A 21,905-nucleotide genomic window follows, 5' to 3' on the forward strand; every position below is an offset into this window, starting at 1 on the left:
GAACATCGTCTAAAGAGCTGGCTGCTGGTAAAAACAATATCAACACATTTTCACCCCAATGCATCAAATACTGCAGCTGCATCAGTGCTCCACAGCTTCACACTACAATGCTTTACAGCTGTTGTCCTTTGCAATTCACCTGCTCCTTGGATGTGTGTATATCTCCCTTAAAAAACACTGAATTATATTTTATTCAGGCCTTTTCCTAAATTCTTATTACGTTGTTTTCCAGATTAACATACTTAAAAAATATATTATTATTATGATTATGATTATTATTATGATTATTTTAATCAAGCACTAGCTCGCTTCTTGCATTAGCCAACGCAACAGTAAGCTTGTTGCAGCAGCCCTGACGGCAAGAATAGGTTTGGGCTGAAGGGGCGTGGCAGTGGCCGGACACTGCTGGGGAGCAGATGTAGAGCTCTGCACTCCTGGAGCACCCTCGGGCCTCGCTCCGGGCCGGACCGGTGGCAAGACTACCGGCGGGACATGCTGCTGCACTGCGCTCACTCGGGACTGGATCACCCCTCACCCATTGTTGGTCTGACAGGCTTCAAGTGACACATTCGGCACACCAGGTTCCCTCCCTCCCAGAGCCCGCAGTGATAGTTTAAAAAATATATTCTCAGACATTTTTTTCACTGGATCATTTTAATAAGTAGCCATTTAGTGACAGTGCATGACGCCATGGGTTATTTTCCTCCTGTCTTCCCCACTATGTTGAGTCCCTAGACACCACTGACCTGTTTTACTCACTACTGGCTATTGGATTGGTATACAACACAATTCAGTGTGTGTGTGTTTTTTTTTGCTGACCTGTTCAGAGGGTCAACCACGATGGCCCGGGGATGTGACATATTTCCTTCCAACAGAGTCTTCCTGGTCAGGGAGGCTCTTTCCAGTCTGGCAACACTGATCGTCTTCCTGTAGCCATCGTTGGTCCAATACAAGTTATTTCCAATCCAGTCCACTGAGATTCCTTCAACGTTGTCAAGTTCTACAACAAAATCAGCAGCAAAGAATTCAACATTATCACCGAATATGTTTTCTAACATGTTCACTTCATGCAGTACTGTGACTTGGATGGGTCTTCCTAAAATATGATTGTGTTTTAAAGATGAGGTACAATTCAGGAATACTACATTTTGAGTAGGCTTGGTTTTGAGTAGATTAAGAGTATGTAAGTATGGCTCCAACCTCATTTTAAAGCCAGGACATGATTACTCATTTAAATAAGTGCATAATGTCAATTTAATGAATACTAGAAAAATGCATTAAATATAAAAAAAGCAATTTAGACCCACCATCTTTGAGTATCGTCTCTCTGCCGTTTCCGTCTATTTTTTGTCGTCCAATGAGGAAACTTGTGGTGTCAGCAAAGTAGATGTGACCTGTTTCTGCGTAGTAGTCAATTGCCCGAGGGTTGACCAGGTCCTCGATTGGCACGATGTGCTCATCGCTGGACTTAATATTCATATCCAGGCCTCGGATGACACCGGGACGCCCCTTTCCATAGAACAGGAAGAGATCGTTTTTTGGCTCTGCGAGGCAAGAAAGGATGGACCAATTTTTACTGTTATTGTCAATTAATTGGTCTAATTCATCAACGCTGATCCCAGCATTAAACCCTCTTACTGGCCACATTGTTCTTATATGTGCACCAGAGCCAGGGCCATCCATTCACATTAATGGAGCCAGTAATCAGTGCCAATGACTTTACTCTGCCCCTTCAATCATGCCACTGCTGCAAAGCTGCCATGACAGTGGAGCAGGAAAAAAATGCTTGAGCAAACAGACAATGGCAATACTTACCTTGGCTGTGAACACAGCGTTTGATCTAAAATAACATGGTGTACGTATAGAAAGGCAAACAGAAAGACCTAGAAAGCTGAGGCAGCTCCTCTGTGGTCCGTGTGGCGCTCAGGGGGCTATATGTTCTCGAACCCTTTGGGATCCATCCAGGCAGGAGGAGAAATGAAGGAGGGCTTCCAGTGAGAAAAGCAGACCTCTCCTCGCTCTTAGCCCCTACCCAAGAGACTGGGATGCTGGGGGTGAGGACCACACATGCCTCACTTCAATTTATCATTTTGTGAGGGAGAGACCAACTACCCAGGAGACAATTAAGCATTGCAAGAGACCCAGATATCAAACCCCACAGTGACTGCTGTATGAAGAAGCACTACCATTTAGCACCGAATCTCATTATGCTTAGGGAGACGGAAAGTGCAAGCAAGAGAAAGATAGCTGGTGTCATCAGAACATCTATGAGAGGTGAATAAATCAAATGTGTCACGGCAAGCCTCCCAATGCTTCGTTACCCCGATCGAACAGTGGTGGGCCCACAGATTGTGTCATCAATTTGATCTTCTGCTTTTATTGTCGAGTTCACAATGTCCAGCAATTGATCAGACCAGCCAACAAATGCAGACAAACTTAAATCCTCATTTTGGCAATAATCAATCAGGCTCGGGACAGGTCGATATCGGGACGTCACTTTCAAATGGGTCTATGTCCACCAGCGCTCATCTTTATCACTGTCCATCTGTGGCTGAGGCATGTGTGGCATGCCCCTTGGCTCTAATATGACACATGACCTCTAGTCAATATCAAAAAGAGCACTAATACAACACGTTTTATTTCAGACATGAGTCAATATTTTCGTTCATAAATAAGGCAAAATATGTACTGACTTTTACAGGACTGTCCATCGGAGCCTAGGCTGTAGCCAGTACGACAGCGGCAGGTTCTGGACTTGTAGCTGCCACTCAGAAGGCAGATATGGGAACATCCACCCGGTTTTCCGTATGAAGTTATCTCACATGCTTGACTCCTGACTGTGGACATAATCATGAAGGAAATAGAAATCATTAGAAGCTAATGAAGCATCCTCTTTCTGTACCTGTACACAGACTCCAGCTTTTGAGTCATAAGACTCTGATACACACTTGCGCATGTTAACTTATCAAAAAAAGAAGTCCTTTACCTTTTGGCTGAGTGAGTTTGTGGTAAACACGGAGTCCTCTAGTATTCCCCAGAGTTGCTAGTGTCCTGCACTCCGCTGTGATGTTGAACCGGTGGATCAGTAGCAGCTCCACAGGGTAACTCCCTTTGGAGGGGTCAGATTGGGTAGCATAAAGGTAGTCCTCAAACACAGCTAATGCATAAATGTATGACACCTGCAAAACAAAAAAGATCAATGATGTTTGTTTTGTGTTTCTAACATCAAGAAGCCTGAAGCCAAAAATTTGTGAAATCACAAGAGAAAACAACAATCATATTTTATTTGTGCAGCAAGCACAAGGGTGGCGGGGTAGGGCTGTCTGTACATTTGGCAACCCACACGGAATAAAAAGATGGACTGGCTGGAGAGGCCCCAGGCCGTGACACCTCAGCCCCCATGCTACCGTGTCTGGATGAGCTGTGTTCACAGGAAGTACACATAAGCTCACTGGGGGTTGAGAAACAGTCACAGAGTCAGAATAATAATACAAATATATAAACAAACCATTGAACCGTTTCTCTCTTTGTAATTTGGCCTTGGCACTCTACTTTCAGACATTTTGTACACACACCCTACTTAAAAGGGTGTGCATATACTGTACTTGCATCTTTTCAACAGTAAATTGTTGGGAGGGAGGAGGGGAAATAGAAAAGCAGGATTATGGTAACAGATAAGAAGCTCAATTATTGAATTATTACCTCTCTACAACACTGTACAGACAAGAAAAAGTATATATATATATATATACATATATATATATATATACTGTATATATATATATATATATATATTAGGGCTGTCAGCGTTAACGCGTTAATCTATGCGATTAATTTGGCCGCGTTAACGCACTAAAATATTTTAACGCAATTAACGCAACTTTGTTGACTTCCGGTGTGCGTTGGAGTTGTTGCACTCCTGTGAGTGTCAAGCCGCGGCAGTCCGCCTCCTTCCTCCCGTCTGCTCCTCCATATTCACAGAGAAGCAGAGGGCGACGTGTCGGTGACGCGAGGCGGAAGGTGAAGGGGACTTTTTTTTTCTTTCTCCGCACACACGCCGGCATGGAGCTCTGCGGCGCGCGAGACGGAGAGAGAAGAGTGACCGACACGTGGAGACAAAATGACATGCTGCTGTAGAGACGACCAACAACAGACGTTTAGTTTAATACAAGAACAAAGACGTCTTTAAGAAAAGAACCGTACATTACTTCTGCTGTAATCTAGCGCGATAGAGAACATGACAGGGGGGCGGGGCCTCACCCTGATAGAATGGTGGGGGAAACACTGGGATGTGTCACATGCAAAAGACTTTAAAAGGTGAATTTACATGTGTTTGTAAAATCGAGAAAATGAGCCCAGACTCCAGAGGGTTAACATGACACATTTGTCAGTTTACCAAGGCCACTGGTTCTGCTGCTGTTCAGTGTTAAAGATGACAGGACCAATCTCTAATACACCTTTTCTTACTAATCTGAATGTTTCACTGAAGAAACAATTTATCATCCACAATATTAAATACCTCACTGACACTTTATAGGTAGGAGCCTCTTTGAAAACACAGCTCTGTGTGAAGTTTTGTCTTTAAAAAAGAATACAATTAAACAAGTGTCTAAAATATACGCTGTCTGGAGGGATTACTCGTTCATTTAGAAGATTTAGTCTTTCGAAGAAAAAAACCCTTTTAATCGCAATTTCAAAATGTGCGATTAATTAGTTAAATTTTTTTAATCGATTGACAGCCCTAATATATATATATATATATATATATATATATATAGACCTGCACAGATAGGACGAAAAGAAAACGTGCAATCTCAAAGCACCAGTAAATCCAATACACTTTGGACATATTCAAATTAGGTAACGGGACGACCACTCTCCCCATGAGCTCCAGGTGACCCAAAGGAATGTCTCTGCATCTCGTCAGTCGAGAGCTTGCGTTCTGTTCTATTTTGAGAACAAAATTGTTTCTGAATCAGTCCTTGAGTTGGGGCAGATAACAGTTGCCTGTCTTTGTTAATTTGTACTTGAAATTAAAACATTTTGGAAAATGACATTACATTATAATCTAGAGTCAAACTGTGAACAAACCTGTTACTTCTGACCAAGAATACAATAGGCTACGACAGAAACCACACAAATCTTCACAGTCCATGAAAAAGATGAAGAAAAGAGCTGAAAACCATTTGTTATTGTTGATAAAGGATCACATTTCTAATGAGGCTACTACCTTGTGGAGGAGGCCGTAATATGCAAAGAACACCTTTATAAAAAATAAGATGTTTAAATGTACAATGTTCCTTTCTCATAAAGGCTGAGTCTTTAAATATCAAGTTGCTTGAAAAGGCCTTTTAATGAATAGTCATAATCTGTGGTGAAAGGGTTCAAGAGTGTACTACAGAAAAGGGTCTTTTGGACAACAGCCCCACATGTGCCTTCACTTCAATAATCATTCCCATTCAAAGGACCTTTTATATGGAAATAAAGAGTGAATTACAACATCAAGCAGTGAATATACCACCTGCCTCGCAGTGATGAAGCAGGGTGCCATAATTCAGAAAGTTAGAAAGCCTCTCTCATGAAACAATTTGGAGTCACTCAAATGTCGAGGAAGACAGGACATGATCCTCTTCATGTGGAGCCCACTAAAAACAAAAGCAGCGTTCATAGTGAAATATGACACTCACTTGGCTCCCGTGGATAATGGTGTTCCTGTTCTTGCCGTGGTAATCCACCACATCGATGTAATCCAGGTAGGCGTCTGCCCAGTACACCAGCTTCTTGACCAAGTCCAATGCCAAAGCAGTGGGCTGCTCAATTTTATAATCCACCAGAAGGGTCCGGTTGGTGCCGTCCATGTTGCAGCGCTCCACCTTGGCCACGTTCCCATAGTCCGTGAAGAAGAGCATTCTGCGGAGAGTGGGAGTGTTGACATTATTAAATGTCGTAAAAGAAGGTTATCGGAAGAGTAGATTGTCATTTGTTGCTTTAATTCCTCGAAGACCTATTTCCTCTTCAAATACTAAGCAAATATAAAAAAGAAGTATTTTTTTACCTGACAGCAAAAACATTGTTGGCATTTTTCTGGCTTATTTAGTGTGAAGGTGCATTTACTGTACCTCCAGCCATTTGATGAAACTGAATGACACTTTACTTAACATACTGTATATTGTCCAGCATTTGATTTGATTGATTTGACCACATGTTGGAGCAGTGTGCATGGGACTGTAGAGTAGAAAGACTGATAATGATTATGTAATGAGTTCTAGGGTAAGGAACAGTATTAACATTTCAAAAATGTATGAGATGCAAACATAAGCATAGCCACCTAATGAGTTTACACAGCTAACACACTTAGTAATCTAGTGTTACCTCTAAGGCCGAGAGTTAGCATTAGCCAAGTAGAATTTTAATGGGTTTCCAGGTTATGTTCAAATTCTGTTATGTCATATTTTTTAACATAAAAAAGAGATTAAAACGGAATCTCTAAAGTACAGTAACACTAATTAACTGAGGTTGGAGCAAAACAAAAGATACAAATATACTTCACTCTTTGTTGTGGAGTAGAAATAAATACAGTATTTTTACTTATTTATTTCCAACAGCTGTGACCAAATTAGCCATACCAACATGATGATATGGTGGAATATTACGGCGTAGTTTGCTAGGGAAACTTGTTTTGCCCAATAGTAGTAATAATTAGCCTATGTTTTATTGCTGTCATGCTAAATTAATCAAAGTGAAAACAGTAAATAAAAATAAATGGGAAAAAAAACGTAAAATAAGTTTTTAATTAATATAAGAGTAGTAAGATTTCCAAAAAACTGCACCAGAATGTTTCTAAAATGCTTTCTTTGAAATACCCAGTGAGGATGCCTCTCTGATAGAAGCTAAATAACCTGGAGGCAAATGCCATAAAAGCAGCGTTTCTTATTTCCTTTGTGGTAATTCTGGGGACATTTAGAAGGCATGCTGCGGAGCACCTCAGGGTATGTAAGTAGACAAAACATAATTGACAATGTGTGACACACAGAGGAGCCAAACAATTTAGTACCTCAAAAACTGCGAGGAAGATTTGAAAATCAATTCTTAAAGACACAGGGAGCCAGTGGATGAGTAGCCCTGTAATTCATGCACTGTCTCTAAGTATTCAAAACTGCTCAGTTCTGCATGTACAATAATTAACATGGAAGGTGTGCCATGCTGTCTTTCTTTGGCTCCGAGACGACGGAGCTCCAACAACCTCCAGCGAGAACAAGCCACAGCCGGAGAGGAGCGGGAAGCAGACTTAATCTGCACATGTCAAGTCAGGGGAGAGATGGGCTGCCCTCTGATCCCCGGACCAAGCTGCGCTAAAAAAACGTCAGCGTCAGCAAGGAACCTATAGCTCCCCAAACACGTGCACCTCCAAGTAGCATATAAATTACAGCTTTCTTGGATTACGATGGTGCTGATGCTGTATTTGTGTATTCTGCAGCTACGACATCCATGTTGGATTTCTGGAAATGATAAAGAAAACTGCATGGGACCGGTATACAATAACTATGTGTCTTACAGTGAAACAGAAGACTGAAAAGACACCAATAATGAAAGGCAAACTCAAAATTGTTCATGTTACTTTTCTGTCCATTGTATGCAGTGGCAGGTAAATTATTTCCTTCAGCTGCTTTCTTTAGATTTGAAGTTTTCAGTCTGCAATGCACCTTTACAATAAAACATGTATTATATAGTCAAGGACTCAATCTCAATGTAGGACTCTAACTGCTAAAGTAAATTAAAGAAATGTCTTTCCTGTAAAATTATTTCTTTCTTTAGATTTAATTTTTTAATACAATTCTGAAAAAAGATTTTGTCGGTCATGGTATTTTGTACATTCATGATTCCCAGACTATTAATCAATATGACATTGGTGGCCATGAATAGATCCGCTGAGTTGTCCTATAGTGCCACCATAACAATGACATATTTAGGTTTTAGGTAAATATTCTCAACAATTATAAAAAGGATTACCATGAAAATTAATAAAGACATGTATGGTGCTTAACCGTTATAGTGATCCCTTAATGTTTAATACAGCACCATCATCAGGTCCAAATTATTCTATCATCAAATACCTGCTATACCAATGAGATTTTCATCTTGAAAAAAAATAAAAATTGAAAAAACGTTGCCGCTGAACACAATGCCGGCAGTAATTAAGCCTTCCCAAAACATATTTGGCAAAGAAAATGACTTAGTAGTTAAACCTAATGACCAGGGGACATGGTTGACTCTGTTGCATAGTGAATAATTAAATTATGGCACTGATCAACACAACATCATCTAGAATCCCCTAATCTTTTCAATTATGATTGTATTGGGTTTTCATATACAGAGCACACCCTTTCCAGTCACAGATACATACAGTACATGGTAAACACTCAAATTAAATATGACACACCGGTAGCTAATGTTGCTTCAATTTTAGACAATGAACAAACCATACAATCACTCAAATTCTCAACCAAAATGAGAAAAAAAGTTGATAAAAACAGAAGAAAGGGTTGTTAATCAAAAGGCTTTCCTAATGAAATGAACAAATATTGTTTCGGATAAAGACAAAGAAACTATTAAATAACAGTAAAAACAGAGTGCCAAAACAGAGCATTTTCTATAAACACCGTTCCTCACGCTGTGGAGGTTTCTAACACCTCCCTGATTCATGTTGTTTTCACGCCAATGCTCCAGACTGACAGACCGCTCTTAGACAAGCTTCTTTAGAAACAGCTGTACGTATCTCACCAATTAGAGGCAGGAACTTCTTGGCCAACTTCTGTGTGTTTTACAGTGAATCTCTCGCCAGCAACATGCACGTGTAGATGCCTTGTAGGCCAGCAGACTCTATGGCCATACTATCCACCCTCTATACACACAACAGAATGGGCACTTCCATGTATGTGTGCAAGTCATGTGTGATCATGACAAATCCACAAGAAAAAAACCAGCATTACTTACAGCAAGTTTATATAGGAACTCTACCGTTTGGGTTATTTACCATAAGCCATCTTGCTGTACAACGGCCGACCAGCATTTAATGAGAACGCAGGGACGCTGCCAACCAAATACAAACCGTCATTGTCATTAAGAAACTAGCAGCTAATTATTTTGATGAGACCCAATGGCTTTGAGTGGTAAAAAAAGCTGGTATATTAAGTGCAGTTTATAAACTAGACATCCACAAATAAGCAGTAGTAATGTAATGTAGTTCTGCCTCAATCCAATTCATTATACGTTAAGATTCAATGATTACATTGTCTCGGCCTTATGGGTGATGGACATGACACTTTATAGAATTGGTGCAAAGCAAAATGATTGATAATCTGTATTGATGTTTGGAGGTGGTCATTACTGCACAACAAGCTCTAGTACTGCAAAGAAAAGCCACATCACTGTTATTAGTGTATCACAGTTTCTAAAATCTTGTTCAAATGTGCTCCAAGTTTGATGTTTGTCCTCGTAATATAACAGGCCAGCTCGTCTCTTGCTCACTGGAAAGAAGAAGGCAAGAAAGGCCTTGAGCAACTGAAACTGGTTCACATTCTGGTATAGCTGCTGGATGCAATATATTTAATTTCTTTTCTTGTTTTGTTTTTGTGCCCGATGAGACATGAAACCTACGTAATAGGTTTTGTGTGACTGTCAACCACATGCTGTAAATGTTTTCACTGTGAGAAGTGTGGGGATATTTTTTACTCTGCAGTTGCTCAGTTTTTTTGTGATCTCCACAGAGACAAACATCCTGAAATGGAAATTCCTAAAGGGGCCTTTTTTTACCGAGGGATGTGGGATGAAATCAGTCTATAGAAATGAATGTCTCGACAGTCAAAGCTGTCTGAAGCATCACCAGCTATCCACCAAATTACACAGCTCAGAGAGGACGGCTGAGTCGAAAGACAGGGAATCAATCAAATCCCTTCATGGCAACTCACTCCCATTCTTCCAGACAAGTCAATTGCTATCCAGTGATTTTTTTTCTCTTCTTCTGTGATTTAAATTTTTTTTTTTTTACAAAAGATGCAAGATGATAAATGAGTCTTGCTGTACTTTTAGAGATAGTATATTATATAGGCTGCAGAACACTCACCCCATGAGAGGATCCAGGGCTATTCCTTTAGGATTCAGCAGGTCTAGTTGTAAAATAGTAACACACGTGTCCCCACCACGGTTACAGACAAATATCTTGTCAGTGATGCGGTCCACGAAATAGATGTTGCCTGTCAGCCAGTCAATAGCCATGTTCTCCACATCTGCAATGGAAATAATGGGTTACCTTCATGTGTAAAACAGTTGACGGAAAATGTGGAATAAAACGCTTTAATACATTTTTCACCTGCATGACTAACAAAGAAACATTTTTTTTTTAAAGATCGATATCGGAGATGCAGAGGTTGTGATATCCAACCTTTTGGTCAATAGCCAACCTCCAAGATATTGGTTCCTCCAAAAGTCAAGAGTATGTTTTGTAAAAACCTGCTAAATGTCACACCATTCATACTAGGTAGACCAAGTTGATGAATAGTTCAACCATGTTGAGATCAGAGTTATTCAGGAGAAGAACAAAAAATATATTATTTATTAATATATATATATTAATATATATTTAAATGCTTTTAAAGCTCCCCCAAAGGGGCACAGTAGACATATTACAAAATATGTTGAAGACTTCGTAGCAGTAAGAATTACATTGCAAATTTAAATGAAGCCATGACCACTAAGAATGCTAATCGGCTGGTATATTTCCATTATGTTTTTGCAAAGGACACAACAATGTAAACTGACACCTCAGATACAGTTGTTCTAAATGAATGCACCACTATTAAGCTGGAGGTAATGACAGAAAGAGGTTAGATGCCAAGCCTAAAAAGATTGCCAGTCAAAACATGACACATTTAACAACAGATTTGATATTAGTGAGACGCTGGACAAGATCAACTACACTGAGGGAAGGTTGTTAAGTATCAGAGCAGGCGTAGTCTGCAGGTTTGAAGGACAGCTGTTGGGAAAAGGTGAGTGGCCCAAACCCCTGAGGCTAAGCTGCCTTCAACCGCACAGATAATGAAGAGCTATAGAGTTAAATATAGAGCTCACAGGTAAGAGTGTGGGAATATACAGGAGAGATATAAAGAGAGAGAGGTTTGACCATATGTGTGTGAGAGAGCATTGGATGTTCTGTATCTCATCTCACCACTATCCTTCTGGGGAGAGTGATCACGATATGAGAGCAGGTCATCACTCAAAGAAAAGTAAGGAAATGAAAAGGTGTATGTGCTGCGAGAGAAGGGAACTATAAACAGCTAAAAACATACGTTGCAAACTTTGTTGTGTTCTTATTTCTTGTTCCCGTGTGAATCCACGCAGATTTCTTGTTTCAGCACAGCGGAGTTGCCCGGAGGACTCTGTCGACAGAGCCCAGCATACACTTTCCTGGTTGTGCTGGAAATCCAATGCCAGTGTTCCATTTCCACTCAGAGACCTCAGGGGCCGGAGACCTGTTCCATTTAGATGGGTGATGACAATACGATCAGAACCACCAATGAGAAGCATTGGACGGCTATCGCCAGGATCTAGAGAGAAGGGGACAATATGTATGGTTACCATGGAGCAAGGATAGGGTTTGATGGCAGCCAAATTACTGAATACTAGAATATAAAGACAGGAAGCATGCCTTAATGACAAAAGAATACTTAACCATTAAAGTTAGAGCCAGGAAAAAGTGTATATTATTCTAACCCTACCACCATGTTAAAAAGCTCCAAAACAATTCCACAAAAGCTCATTTTCATAGCTACCTGTTTATATCATGCCTGTTCAGAACGGGCTAATTCGTGGCCTATGGTTTTGCTGCTTTCAGCTTTCTCAAGAAGAACAGCTACCTCACACTGTGCTTTCTTGGGTCCAGAACAATACACCTGCAATGCCATAGATGCTAAGGGCTCGATCACACCAGATGTGACTCTCAAAAACGTGTCGCTAGCAAAACCATAGATTTCCTATGGTAAGGCGCGCCTTTCAGACGTGCCTTTTTAATGCCACGCGCCGCGTTTTTCTAGCGCTTTCCTTCCTGTTTTCGTGGTATTTAATTTCGAAGAGCTAAATCGAAACACTACTTCAACTGACTCCTGCTCAGCCGGAAGTACAACTGAAAGCGCTCGTCATCGAGACACAATTTGCGGAATAGTTGGTAGTATTCGCCGTACTCTTTCCTTTTTGGTGGCTTCTTTCTCCTCCTCATACTACAACACAGCAAGGAAAAGAGCGTGACGTCTGCTTGAATCTATTTTGTAAATGAAGTTTTAATGCCCGGCTGCACACGCAGGCGCTCCACAGGCGCACCGGGCTGTTTTGCCCGTCGCGTTTTCGCCATGGCGGCTGCGTTTTTACAAGCTGCGTCTGGTGTGATCGAGCCCTTAAGCATTAGACAAGGTAGGTAACTGCCTCTGGCCCCTGTGTAAAAGGGCCCCCAACACATATAGATTAATTTGAATGTTCATGAACTAAAGATATTGGATAATGTAACTATCCTAATTTATTTTACCATGAAAATAACTTCTTAAATGACTCTCAAAGTACATACGAAATAGGCAACTCAACTGCATACTACTTATTGTGTACTTCTACCACAGAGGAAAGACATTGGAGTTGCCTAATACATTTAGCGACATTAATTATTATTATTATCATTATTAATTGAACTATTCTGCATTGTGCATTGAAAACTCCATCTAGAACATACAAGTAATTGTATGTGCATTGTTCTAGTATTGTGTCTCTTTCATTGATCCCTTGAAATATAAATCTGAATGCAGGAATGTTACTGTGCGGTATTAATAGTTTCATTAAAAGTGAATTGTTTTAGTATAGAAGTTTTTGAGAGTCGAAAACAAAGTTGTTCATTTGTCACTTTCTCATATTTAAGGTTTACCATTGGAATTCTGAAATGACCAATGGCAAGATGTGCAATGGCAAGATGTGCAATGACTAATGGCAAAAAACATACAACATTTGAGTTACAATGGCTAACTGTGGCCATTCTTTTGTTGGATATCGGGTCAAAGGTCAAGGTCAAAGTCAAATCTTCTTGAATCACATGGAATTTGGTGAAGAAAATGTGGTTTAACGTAATCCAGAATAAATCAGCAAGGGACTGCGGTCCCTGAGCCAGCCGATGTTCGCCAGCTGCGGAAGACATCGCAAGTCTCCACAGGCCTGAATTGTTAACATTGAAAGTGTTGCATGTTCAGATTACACCAAATTCCAAAAAGCACTCCATGGTTTTCCAGAAATACACCCACCAAGTCGATCAAATTAACGCTGCTCGAGATGTGCGAAGAACACACAGAAGGAGAGAGACAGAGATTCCTTGCTTTATAGTTAAATACGTCAAGTCAAGGGAAGACAGTCAGTGGTGATAAAACTGAGATAAGCTGCGTTATGGGCTTAATTGAGTGTGCACATTCTCTGGCATCAGGTTCACCCCCTAAAAAGGGCCCTTATTTATTCCGATCTGCCACACGAAGTTCGAGTCAAGGGCTACCATCCTAATATAAGTAATACATCAGAATGCCTGCTCACATAACTGCTTCCTCTTATCCATCTGAATCAGCTTTTAGTACTCCCACCTTTTTCTCCCACATTGATGGGGTTTTGACCAGGCTCTCTCCTTGACGCTGACTTTCATTCATTCAGTGTTCGCAAATGCATAAATAACAGCAAAGCTGTTCTAAAACAGACCACGATGAAGTAGCTTACTTTTGAGGTTTTTTTTGAAAATAAAAATAATTGGAGGCTGTCTTTGTGTCTAACATTATTTGGCTCACACATTTATAATCTCACTGAAATGACACTAATTCATCCCTTTTTGCTTTCAAAGCTAAAGTCAAAATTACTCTTTTTGTGAGTTTGTGTTCGACAGCAGCTGGAAGGCTGAGAACCAGCAGGGGAACGAGGGACTAAGTACACAAAGAGCTTACATGAGCAGACAGGACCGGCATCTCGGACCCAAGTGACATTTGCAGGGAGATTTATGGAGTTGGACGCGTCATCACTGACCAGGTCTGTGTTCACAAACATTCTGAGGATACTCTCAAAGAGCTCCCATCTAAGTCTAAACAGTGAAGTGAGGAGTCTGAGCTTAGGAGTGAATAAGGAAACTACTCAGTGCAACTCTGAGCATCTCAGGGGCACAGAAACCTTTATCTCATCGAGGTGGTTTTTTATATAAGTATGATTGGTTGATCAAAAACAGAAAACAATGCGCTCTTAGTGACAATATGCATATAATCGACAGTTAAATCCATTAAAAAATGTACTCTCTATTTGTACATGGTGTAGTTATGAATACTATTTTATGTAGTTAACATCTTTCTTGAATAAATTGTAAGCCAGAGGCCAACCGTAAAAGTACAACATTGTTAATCTTTTATTTGTTTCTGTGATTGCTGGCGAGACTTTTGAAGTGACTGCTGTTTTGGTGAAATGCACATTTTATAAACCTTAATCTTAGTGTTGTGATCGCTCTAACTGGCATTATAGCGTTACTCCATTAGCTGGGAGATAGAGGCCATCTCTAATGATATCGAGGACAAACGTTATCCCTGCACCATCTAATCCGTAGTGTTTCATCAATTTACTGTCATTCAGCGTTTGGAGAATATCTCTCCCACCTCGTTGTCTTTCCAGCATATTCTCCTCTGCTTGACAAACTCTAAGCCTCTTAAAAGTCATCCTCCCTACTTCTTATAGGAGTCCTCTTAAAGGCTAAGATGCTTTCTGAATAGGGTTTATCCCAACCAGGATTGTGTCCTAACTGTAAGGGGAAATCCTTAAAAGACATAAGGCTAAAAAAGGAGCACATCTTTATGAAAATAGTCTCAGGTAATTAGCTAGCTAGCCTGCACAGTGTTATTGGCAGCCGCTAACTGCTTTATGTATAAAGGATTTGTATGGAACTTTTGATATTGACAAATGAATGCAAGGTAATGCGGCATCATCAAAATGAACAGAGAGGGTTCTGTAATTTTGAAACACGATTCCTATTCATTGTTGTGTGTGCAGGACCATTAAATATATGTTCTGCAACATGCAATAACCCTAGACTTCAATAAAATACAGTAGTTACAATAGGAGTCAGTGAATCATATTATTAAGCAGACATGAACATCATCAGTGTGCTGTAGTCAGATGTATGCATGGAATACAAATAGCATAACAAAGTCTACCTTTCACCTGCATGAGATGAGATCAAATCAAGAGTAAGACCCCAAAAAGAACATTTGTGCTGCAGGTTTCTCTTTAATCTTATACTCAACACATTAATATGTTTTTTCTTCATTCCATGCTACTCCTCATCTTCTAGCCTCAGAGAGCGCTATCCAAAATGTATATTCATGAGCTTTTAGAACTAATGGTAACCCCTTAGTTATCCCTGTACCGCTACTGCTCTCCGCTAAATTAATATTAATGCATGTGAGCATTGGGTTCAGTTAAGTTTATGGGTAATCATATTGAGTTTATTCCTGGTAGGACACCAGTCACATTGATTAAAAGCTGCAGCAGTGGTGTTCTCCCCAGCTAGGTGTGTTGGGCCTCCAGCTCTGTTCAACCCATATATGCCATAGTGACAACACCCTTAAAAGAAATCTGCTTGAACTTGTTTACTTGCAGACGACGGACCAACAAAAGACAATAGCACTTTCGGATATTTTATTTCTAAGTAGGCTGTTTTACTCATCAGGACAGATGTGCTACCGGCATCAGGCATTAACATTAATCAGTGTCACGCTGGGCATTGTCTCCGCACAAAACACTCCAGACCGCTCCCTATTAAAATCACATGCTCATTAATTTTATCATTATCCTGGGCTGACCATGTCTAACCATTCTCATGTGGCTGATATATGTGGTCACTACTAAACCACATTAATCTTGCTATTGAGCGCCATGGAGATGCTAAGCTATAATTGCACTCTGAACAAAACCGCCCTGTTTATTATTAGCAATGAAACATACATACTGTGCACATTATTTCGCAGTGCAAGTGTGCCGCTCACCTTGTTTGGCTTTGCAAGATCTCTTGTCAGGCTGCAGGAGGTATCCTTCTGTGCAGCTGCATCTGTATGACCCATAGGTGTTCGTGCAGGTTTGGCTGCATGCGCCATACATGGCACATTCATCATGATCTTATAGAAAAAGGAAGAGTCATTTGTAACAAATTATGTGTACTCAAACATGACCCAAATACATAAAGTATACTTAATGTGGCCTCACTCTGGTACCTCAGGCATAATTACTTTAATAACCAATGAGGCTTTTTTGAAGCTGAAGTACCCTATAAAACACTCTCTCAGGATCAAATTCAAGCAATGCTTCTTTGTTATACCCCTTCCCACAGCATAGGCATGCTCTGTCGTACCATGTCGTTTGTATAAGGTCTGTGCAGAGTCCAAGTAAGACGCTACAACTCTAGAGGCACCTATGGCAAGAACATCCTGGCTGTCAGAAACCAGGCCTGTAGCAAATTTGTATGTGTAAAAAAGGAGAGAACATGTGTCCAATATGAGTGTCTATGCATGTGTGTTGCAGTGTAATGCGCTGTACAAGAGGCCCTGCCTGCAGACAGATGGTTCTCATATACAGAACACCTCCTGCTTATTCATCAGAAGGAAGTCTGGCTGAGGGGAAGAGGGAGGGAAAAGGGGAATGGCTCCATGGCAGGAGACCCCCACCAGCGCAGCTGAATCCTACCTCTGCAGCTCGTCCCGTCTTCGCCGACCTCAAAGCCATCAGCGCAGAAACAGAAGGTGCCGTTTTTCGTCATGACGCAGCCGTAGCGACACCGGAGCTCGTGGCAGGCTGACAGGAGCTCTGCGGGGGGAAAGAGAAAGAGAGAGGAAGTGAGAAGTGGAGAAAAAAAAGGATATGAAAGGGGACGTGGAATGGGAAATTATCTTTTTCTTTATTTTCCTCAATCATAGCCTTTTCAGTCATTTTGCTCCGCTGTCATTTGGGGCAAATAATTCCGGTTGACTATCACCATTTTAAACATTTATTTGAACATAGTTTCTATGAATCCTCATTTTCATGTATATTCATCTCCCATAGCCAGACGTAATAAAAGTAAGAAATGTCACCGTGTTGGTAAGTAAATTTAGATCGGTAGAGAATAAAGAGGGATTTAGGATAGAAGTATAAATGTTAAAACTAAACTGTGAGTTTCAAAAAATCAGTGACCCAGCAATCAGAGACTTATTACCAGCTTCACATTATAAAGTCAGAATTTGGCACCCTGACTGACAGGAAGTCCCCACATTGTCATTTCCCATTTTTTCAGAATGTTGTTTTTGATAACAATGCTCTGTATCGCACATATCTTCATACAGAAGGAAAGAAAGAACAGCCAATTATGGCATGATGGAAGTTCAGCAGAATAAATAACACAATTGAAAGCATAACCTTCCAAACAAGGCTTTAATTGGTCAAAGATTGATATGCCACAGCAGAACATTAATTAATGTCAATTTACGGAGCGAAAGATAAAAGCGTGCATTGATTGTCGTTGTTCTTTTCTGTGCCTACCATTTCAAGACTTGCATTTCAAGACAGCTGCAGCAGAGGAACAAATTGTTTCTTGACAGGGTGTATTTACATTCAACAGTGTCGTGGGGACTGAACCACAATCAAACCTTCAATTATCATGACTTTCTAAATGACAAAACCGTCTTTGATTTGGATTTCTAGGGGTTGGAAGTCAGTGATGTCAGTGGATCAGACACTTTTCGACACTTACTGAGTTATAAGAAGTACATTTTTCATTACAGTGTCTAACTGTTCACACACACACACACACACAATCTCAAATATTGAGCCCAAAAGTGTGTACAACATATGTAAAACAATGGCTTTGTTAACTTTCACAGCTTCAGAGGGCAGACATGGAACTACAGGGGTGAACGTGTTGTGTGTGTGTGTGTGTGTGTGTGTGTGTGTATGTGTGTGTGTGTGTGAAGGCGTGTGTGTGTGTGTGTGTGTATACGTTATATATATAATATTGCCCTCAGTGGACTTTTGACTGACAGGGAGTTGAGTGGGAAATAACTGCATTTTCATTTAGGGGGAAAGTACTTTTTGAAATGATAAGAGAGCAAGCAAACACTGAAGTATTAAAATGGTAAATGCCCAGTAGCCTTTGGTCTTCAATGACCACAGAGAGACAGTTTGGTTATTTATTTATACTCCTCACTTGCACATAGAGGTAAAATGATTGAAAGGGCAAAGACCTCAATAAACTATGAAGAACAAACTCCCTGCATAGAGGCATGGTATTGTGTTTCAGGATGTGTTGTTGACATTAATCATTTTCTGACATCCCTCTACTCATTTACATTTATACGGCCAGTAGAAAAGTGTGAGTGCTAGTCACACTGAGAGGTTTTGCTGAACTATAAATATGCAAGCATGTATCCAAAGTTGAGCAGTGATGTTTAAACACCATTAGACAAACAAAGACTCTGGACAAGACAAAGTGTGATACAAAATCACAAATCCATGTAAATGAGCCCACATCACACTGGGATGCATCTTGATTAAGAATAAACGTTATATTATATTAATATTATCAACAAATATCCAAACAAAGTCTACAAGAAACTCTGCTTACATGTGAAAGCTCCTGTTGGGGAGCTGACTGCAGATATAACTTTCTACTAAACATTATGTGTTCGTACAAAATGGGCTGAAATGTAATGCGTTCCGATTCAGTTTTTATCAAAGTAAAGACCTTTTTTTATGAATGGTAGGGATTAAACATATCACTTCTGTTTGCAAGTCAAAGGTAGTTCTGTTGATAGCCAACTGAGTGTATATCTACACTGTATTGCAGCTCCCATTATGTTTGCACACCTACACTACCGTTCAAAAGTTTGGGGTCATCCAGACAATTTCGTGTCTTCCATAAAAACTCACTTTTATTTATCAAATGAATTGAAAATTGAAAAGAAAATATAGTCAAGACATTGACAAGGTTAGAAATAATGATTAATATTTGAAGTATTAATTTTGTTCTTCAAACTTCAAGCTCAAAGTAAGGCCAGTTGTATAGCTTATATCACCAGCATAACTGTTTTCAGCTGTGCTAACATAATTGCACAAGGGTTTTCTGATCAGATATTAGTCTTCTAAGGCGATTAGCAAACACAATGTACCATTAGAACACTGGAGTGATAGTTGATGGAAATGGGCCTCTATACACCTATGGAGATATTTCATTAGAAACCAGACGTTTCCACCTAGAATAGTCATTTACCACATTAACAATGTATAGTGTGTATTTTTTATTAATGTTATCTTTATTGAAAAAACAGTGCTTTTCTTTGAAAAATAAAGACATTTCTAAGTGACCCCAAACTTTTGAACGGTAGTGTATATACAAAATACTTAATTTTCAGGATGTGTTCACTAACTCTGTAAACTCATTTAATGAGTTGTTTCAGTTAAAAAATGTGTGAAAAATAAAAAGAAAGACAGGAGAGCTACACATACTGCACATCCATGTGTGTATAGATACAAAAATAAACAAGCACTCACACAACTGTGACTTGGTGGCTGTATCCACAATTTAAAAATGCATTTTCAGGTCTATTTAACAAGAAACCATTAAAGTTGTACTCTCTGAAAATGAATGCAACCGCCTGTTGGTTGGCCTCATTACGAGATTTCTTAATGTGGCCAGCACTGACATAACGTGACACTTATTTTGGCATAAAATAATGCCATCGCATTCATCCCGCTTTGCTAAACTGTGAATTACTCATGCTTAACTAGTGATTACCAAACAGCGGTAATCTATATTAGAAACATAAGGTGAAAAAGCTGTTTTTTCCCCTCTATACAAATGGATTTATTCCAGTTCAGAATACACACCACATTACAGCCGCAGCTTCAAGATCTGAATTATGAAGATAATAAATATGTATTTCTAACCGTGGCAACAATGTTTTTTAATGAGAATAAATTAAAGTGTAAACTCTTTAGCTACTCTGTACCTGCAGCTCACAATGAGAGTTGCCCACCAATCTTGTTATCAAGACCAATTTGGATTAAAAGCTCAAAAGTGGTAAACACATCTATTTTAAGAAATGAAAAATATTTGAAAACTAAATGCCTCTATGCCACATATTTGTTGTGCAAGCTGGGAAAGCAACACCTTCGTGTCAAACTAATTCAGACGATGCAAATGCTTTTTTGATGGAAATGTGTACCGAGAATTATATTGAGACATATTGAGGTGGACAAGAGAGCAGCACTCCTGGCAAAGTGGAGCCAAGTGAAGCGCTTCAATTAAATGACAAAACACTGACCAACATCAGCCATGGTAATAGGTTGGGGGAGAAGTGCAGGTTGAAAGTAATCAGAATTACACACACCAAAGAAAAGACACACGCTGGTAAAATTGTGCCTTGTGATTTGCCGCTGAGAAGTTTGTTAGTAGTTGTTGCACGGCACACTTTGCCGCTGCTCTGGCGTGTTTCTGGTTAGAGCCAACTATTGCATCTCTGTATGGTCACATCCCACACACATTTCAGCAAACCTTTTCACATTTCTACGTGAATAAAAATATATATGCTAAATCAGACAGCATTATAAAAAGTGTATTAATATGCTGCCAGGCAAAAATATTGTTGAGGTAGCAGGTGCTCCAAAAAATATTTGTCAGCCCTTGACAGGTGGGTCAAAAACTGACGCTGCTTCCAGCCATCTCTGTTTACTCGTTCTTAAGCTTGTGTGTGGACCCCATGTGACCTGTGCATTATTATTCATTCCGTGGCACGGCAACTAGCACACTTCCCTGTTGTGAGGCAGTATGCAAAATGATTAAATGGCAGGCTGAAGATATTCAAAGCTAATCCTTATATCTACTCAAAGATGCCGGATCATCAGCTTTCCCTTTTGGCAAACACTGTAGGGTGCTGTAGGGATGTTTACCTGTCATCGAGTCTGCTCGATGCCTTAGACGTATCTCAAGCTATTAAGGGCATCCGAGTTATGAAGCACATGTATTGGACCTTGACACTATGATCTGCAAATACACTTTGTGAATGAAATAAGCTCCATATTCTTTCTGACTCAATATCTGTACATTTGGCATTAATTAAGAAGTTGTTAATATATACCGTCTCATACAAATGAGTAATAATACAGCTGAGATAGACAGGCAAGGGGAGAGAGTAAACTCAATTTAGGATTAGTGATGCGAGAAACACCTTACTTTTTTATTTATTTTCACCGAAACGTACAATGAATGCACCTCAAAATAAATGACTTCAGGGTACATGCAGATAAATGCATGAGTTGCAGAGCAAACAGATATAAAACAGTAAACAATATGAGCCTCCTATTGTACACTAAAAAAAACGATTCAAGCCCTTCTTAGAGGTGACACATTTAAATATTGTTTGATACATTTAAATAAATAAATTACAAAACGAAGATATTTATATTGAATAAATGTATGAATACTTTAATTTATTAGATTTATTTAGGTTACACTCACAAAAACGATTCAAGCCCTTCTTCGAGGTGACACATTTAAATATTGTTTGATACATTTAAATAAATCAATTACAAAAATAGATGTTTATATTTAATGGTGTAAATGTATGAATATTATTAGATTTATTTAGGTTAGATGGTGTGCATAAAATATATGTGTTTCATTGGGGACTACCGCCTTCTGAAAATCAGTTGTTTACATGAGGTGAACACTCTGTGTGGAGTAGTTAGTTTATATTTTGAGTTGGACAAACATAAATTAATTTAATTTAATTTATGCTAAATTTGAGTTGGAGTTGCATATAATTATTGGATGGAAA

General features: G+C 39.6%; 1 protein-coding gene across 1 annotated transcript in view; it reads right to left on the bottom strand.

Moving 5' to 3' along the window:
• The window catches only part of lrp1bb (low density lipoprotein receptor-related protein 1Bb), a 237,367-nt gene that overhangs the window by 114,713 nt on the left and 100,749 nt on the right, over window positions 1–21,905 (bottom strand). The window contains exons 4-12 of the mRNA XM_056434519.1: window positions 16,783–16,902; window positions 16,089–16,217; window positions 11,346–11,603; window positions 10,124–10,286; window positions 5,688–5,910; window positions 2,987–3,179; window positions 2,694–2,837; window positions 1,308–1,544; window positions 820–1,000 (exon numbers count right to left, since the gene is read on the bottom strand). Coding sequence (XP_056290494.1) covers window positions 820–1,000; window positions 1,308–1,544; window positions 2,694–2,837; window positions 2,987–3,179; window positions 5,688–5,910; window positions 10,124–10,286; window positions 11,346–11,603; window positions 16,089–16,217; window positions 16,783–16,902 — 1,648 coding nt within the window. The remainder of the gene's footprint in view (window positions 1–819; window positions 1,001–1,307; window positions 1,545–2,693; window positions 2,838–2,986; window positions 3,180–5,687; window positions 5,911–10,123; window positions 10,287–11,345; window positions 11,604–16,088; window positions 16,218–16,782; window positions 16,903–21,905) is intronic.

Source organism: Pseudoliparis swirei, chromosome 2 (assembly GCF_029220125.1).
Source record: "Pseudoliparis swirei isolate HS2019 ecotype Mariana Trench chromosome 2, NWPU_hadal_v1, whole genome shotgun sequence".
NCBI classification, from domain to species: Eukaryota; Metazoa; Chordata; class Actinopteri; order Perciformes; family Liparidae; genus Pseudoliparis; species Pseudoliparis swirei.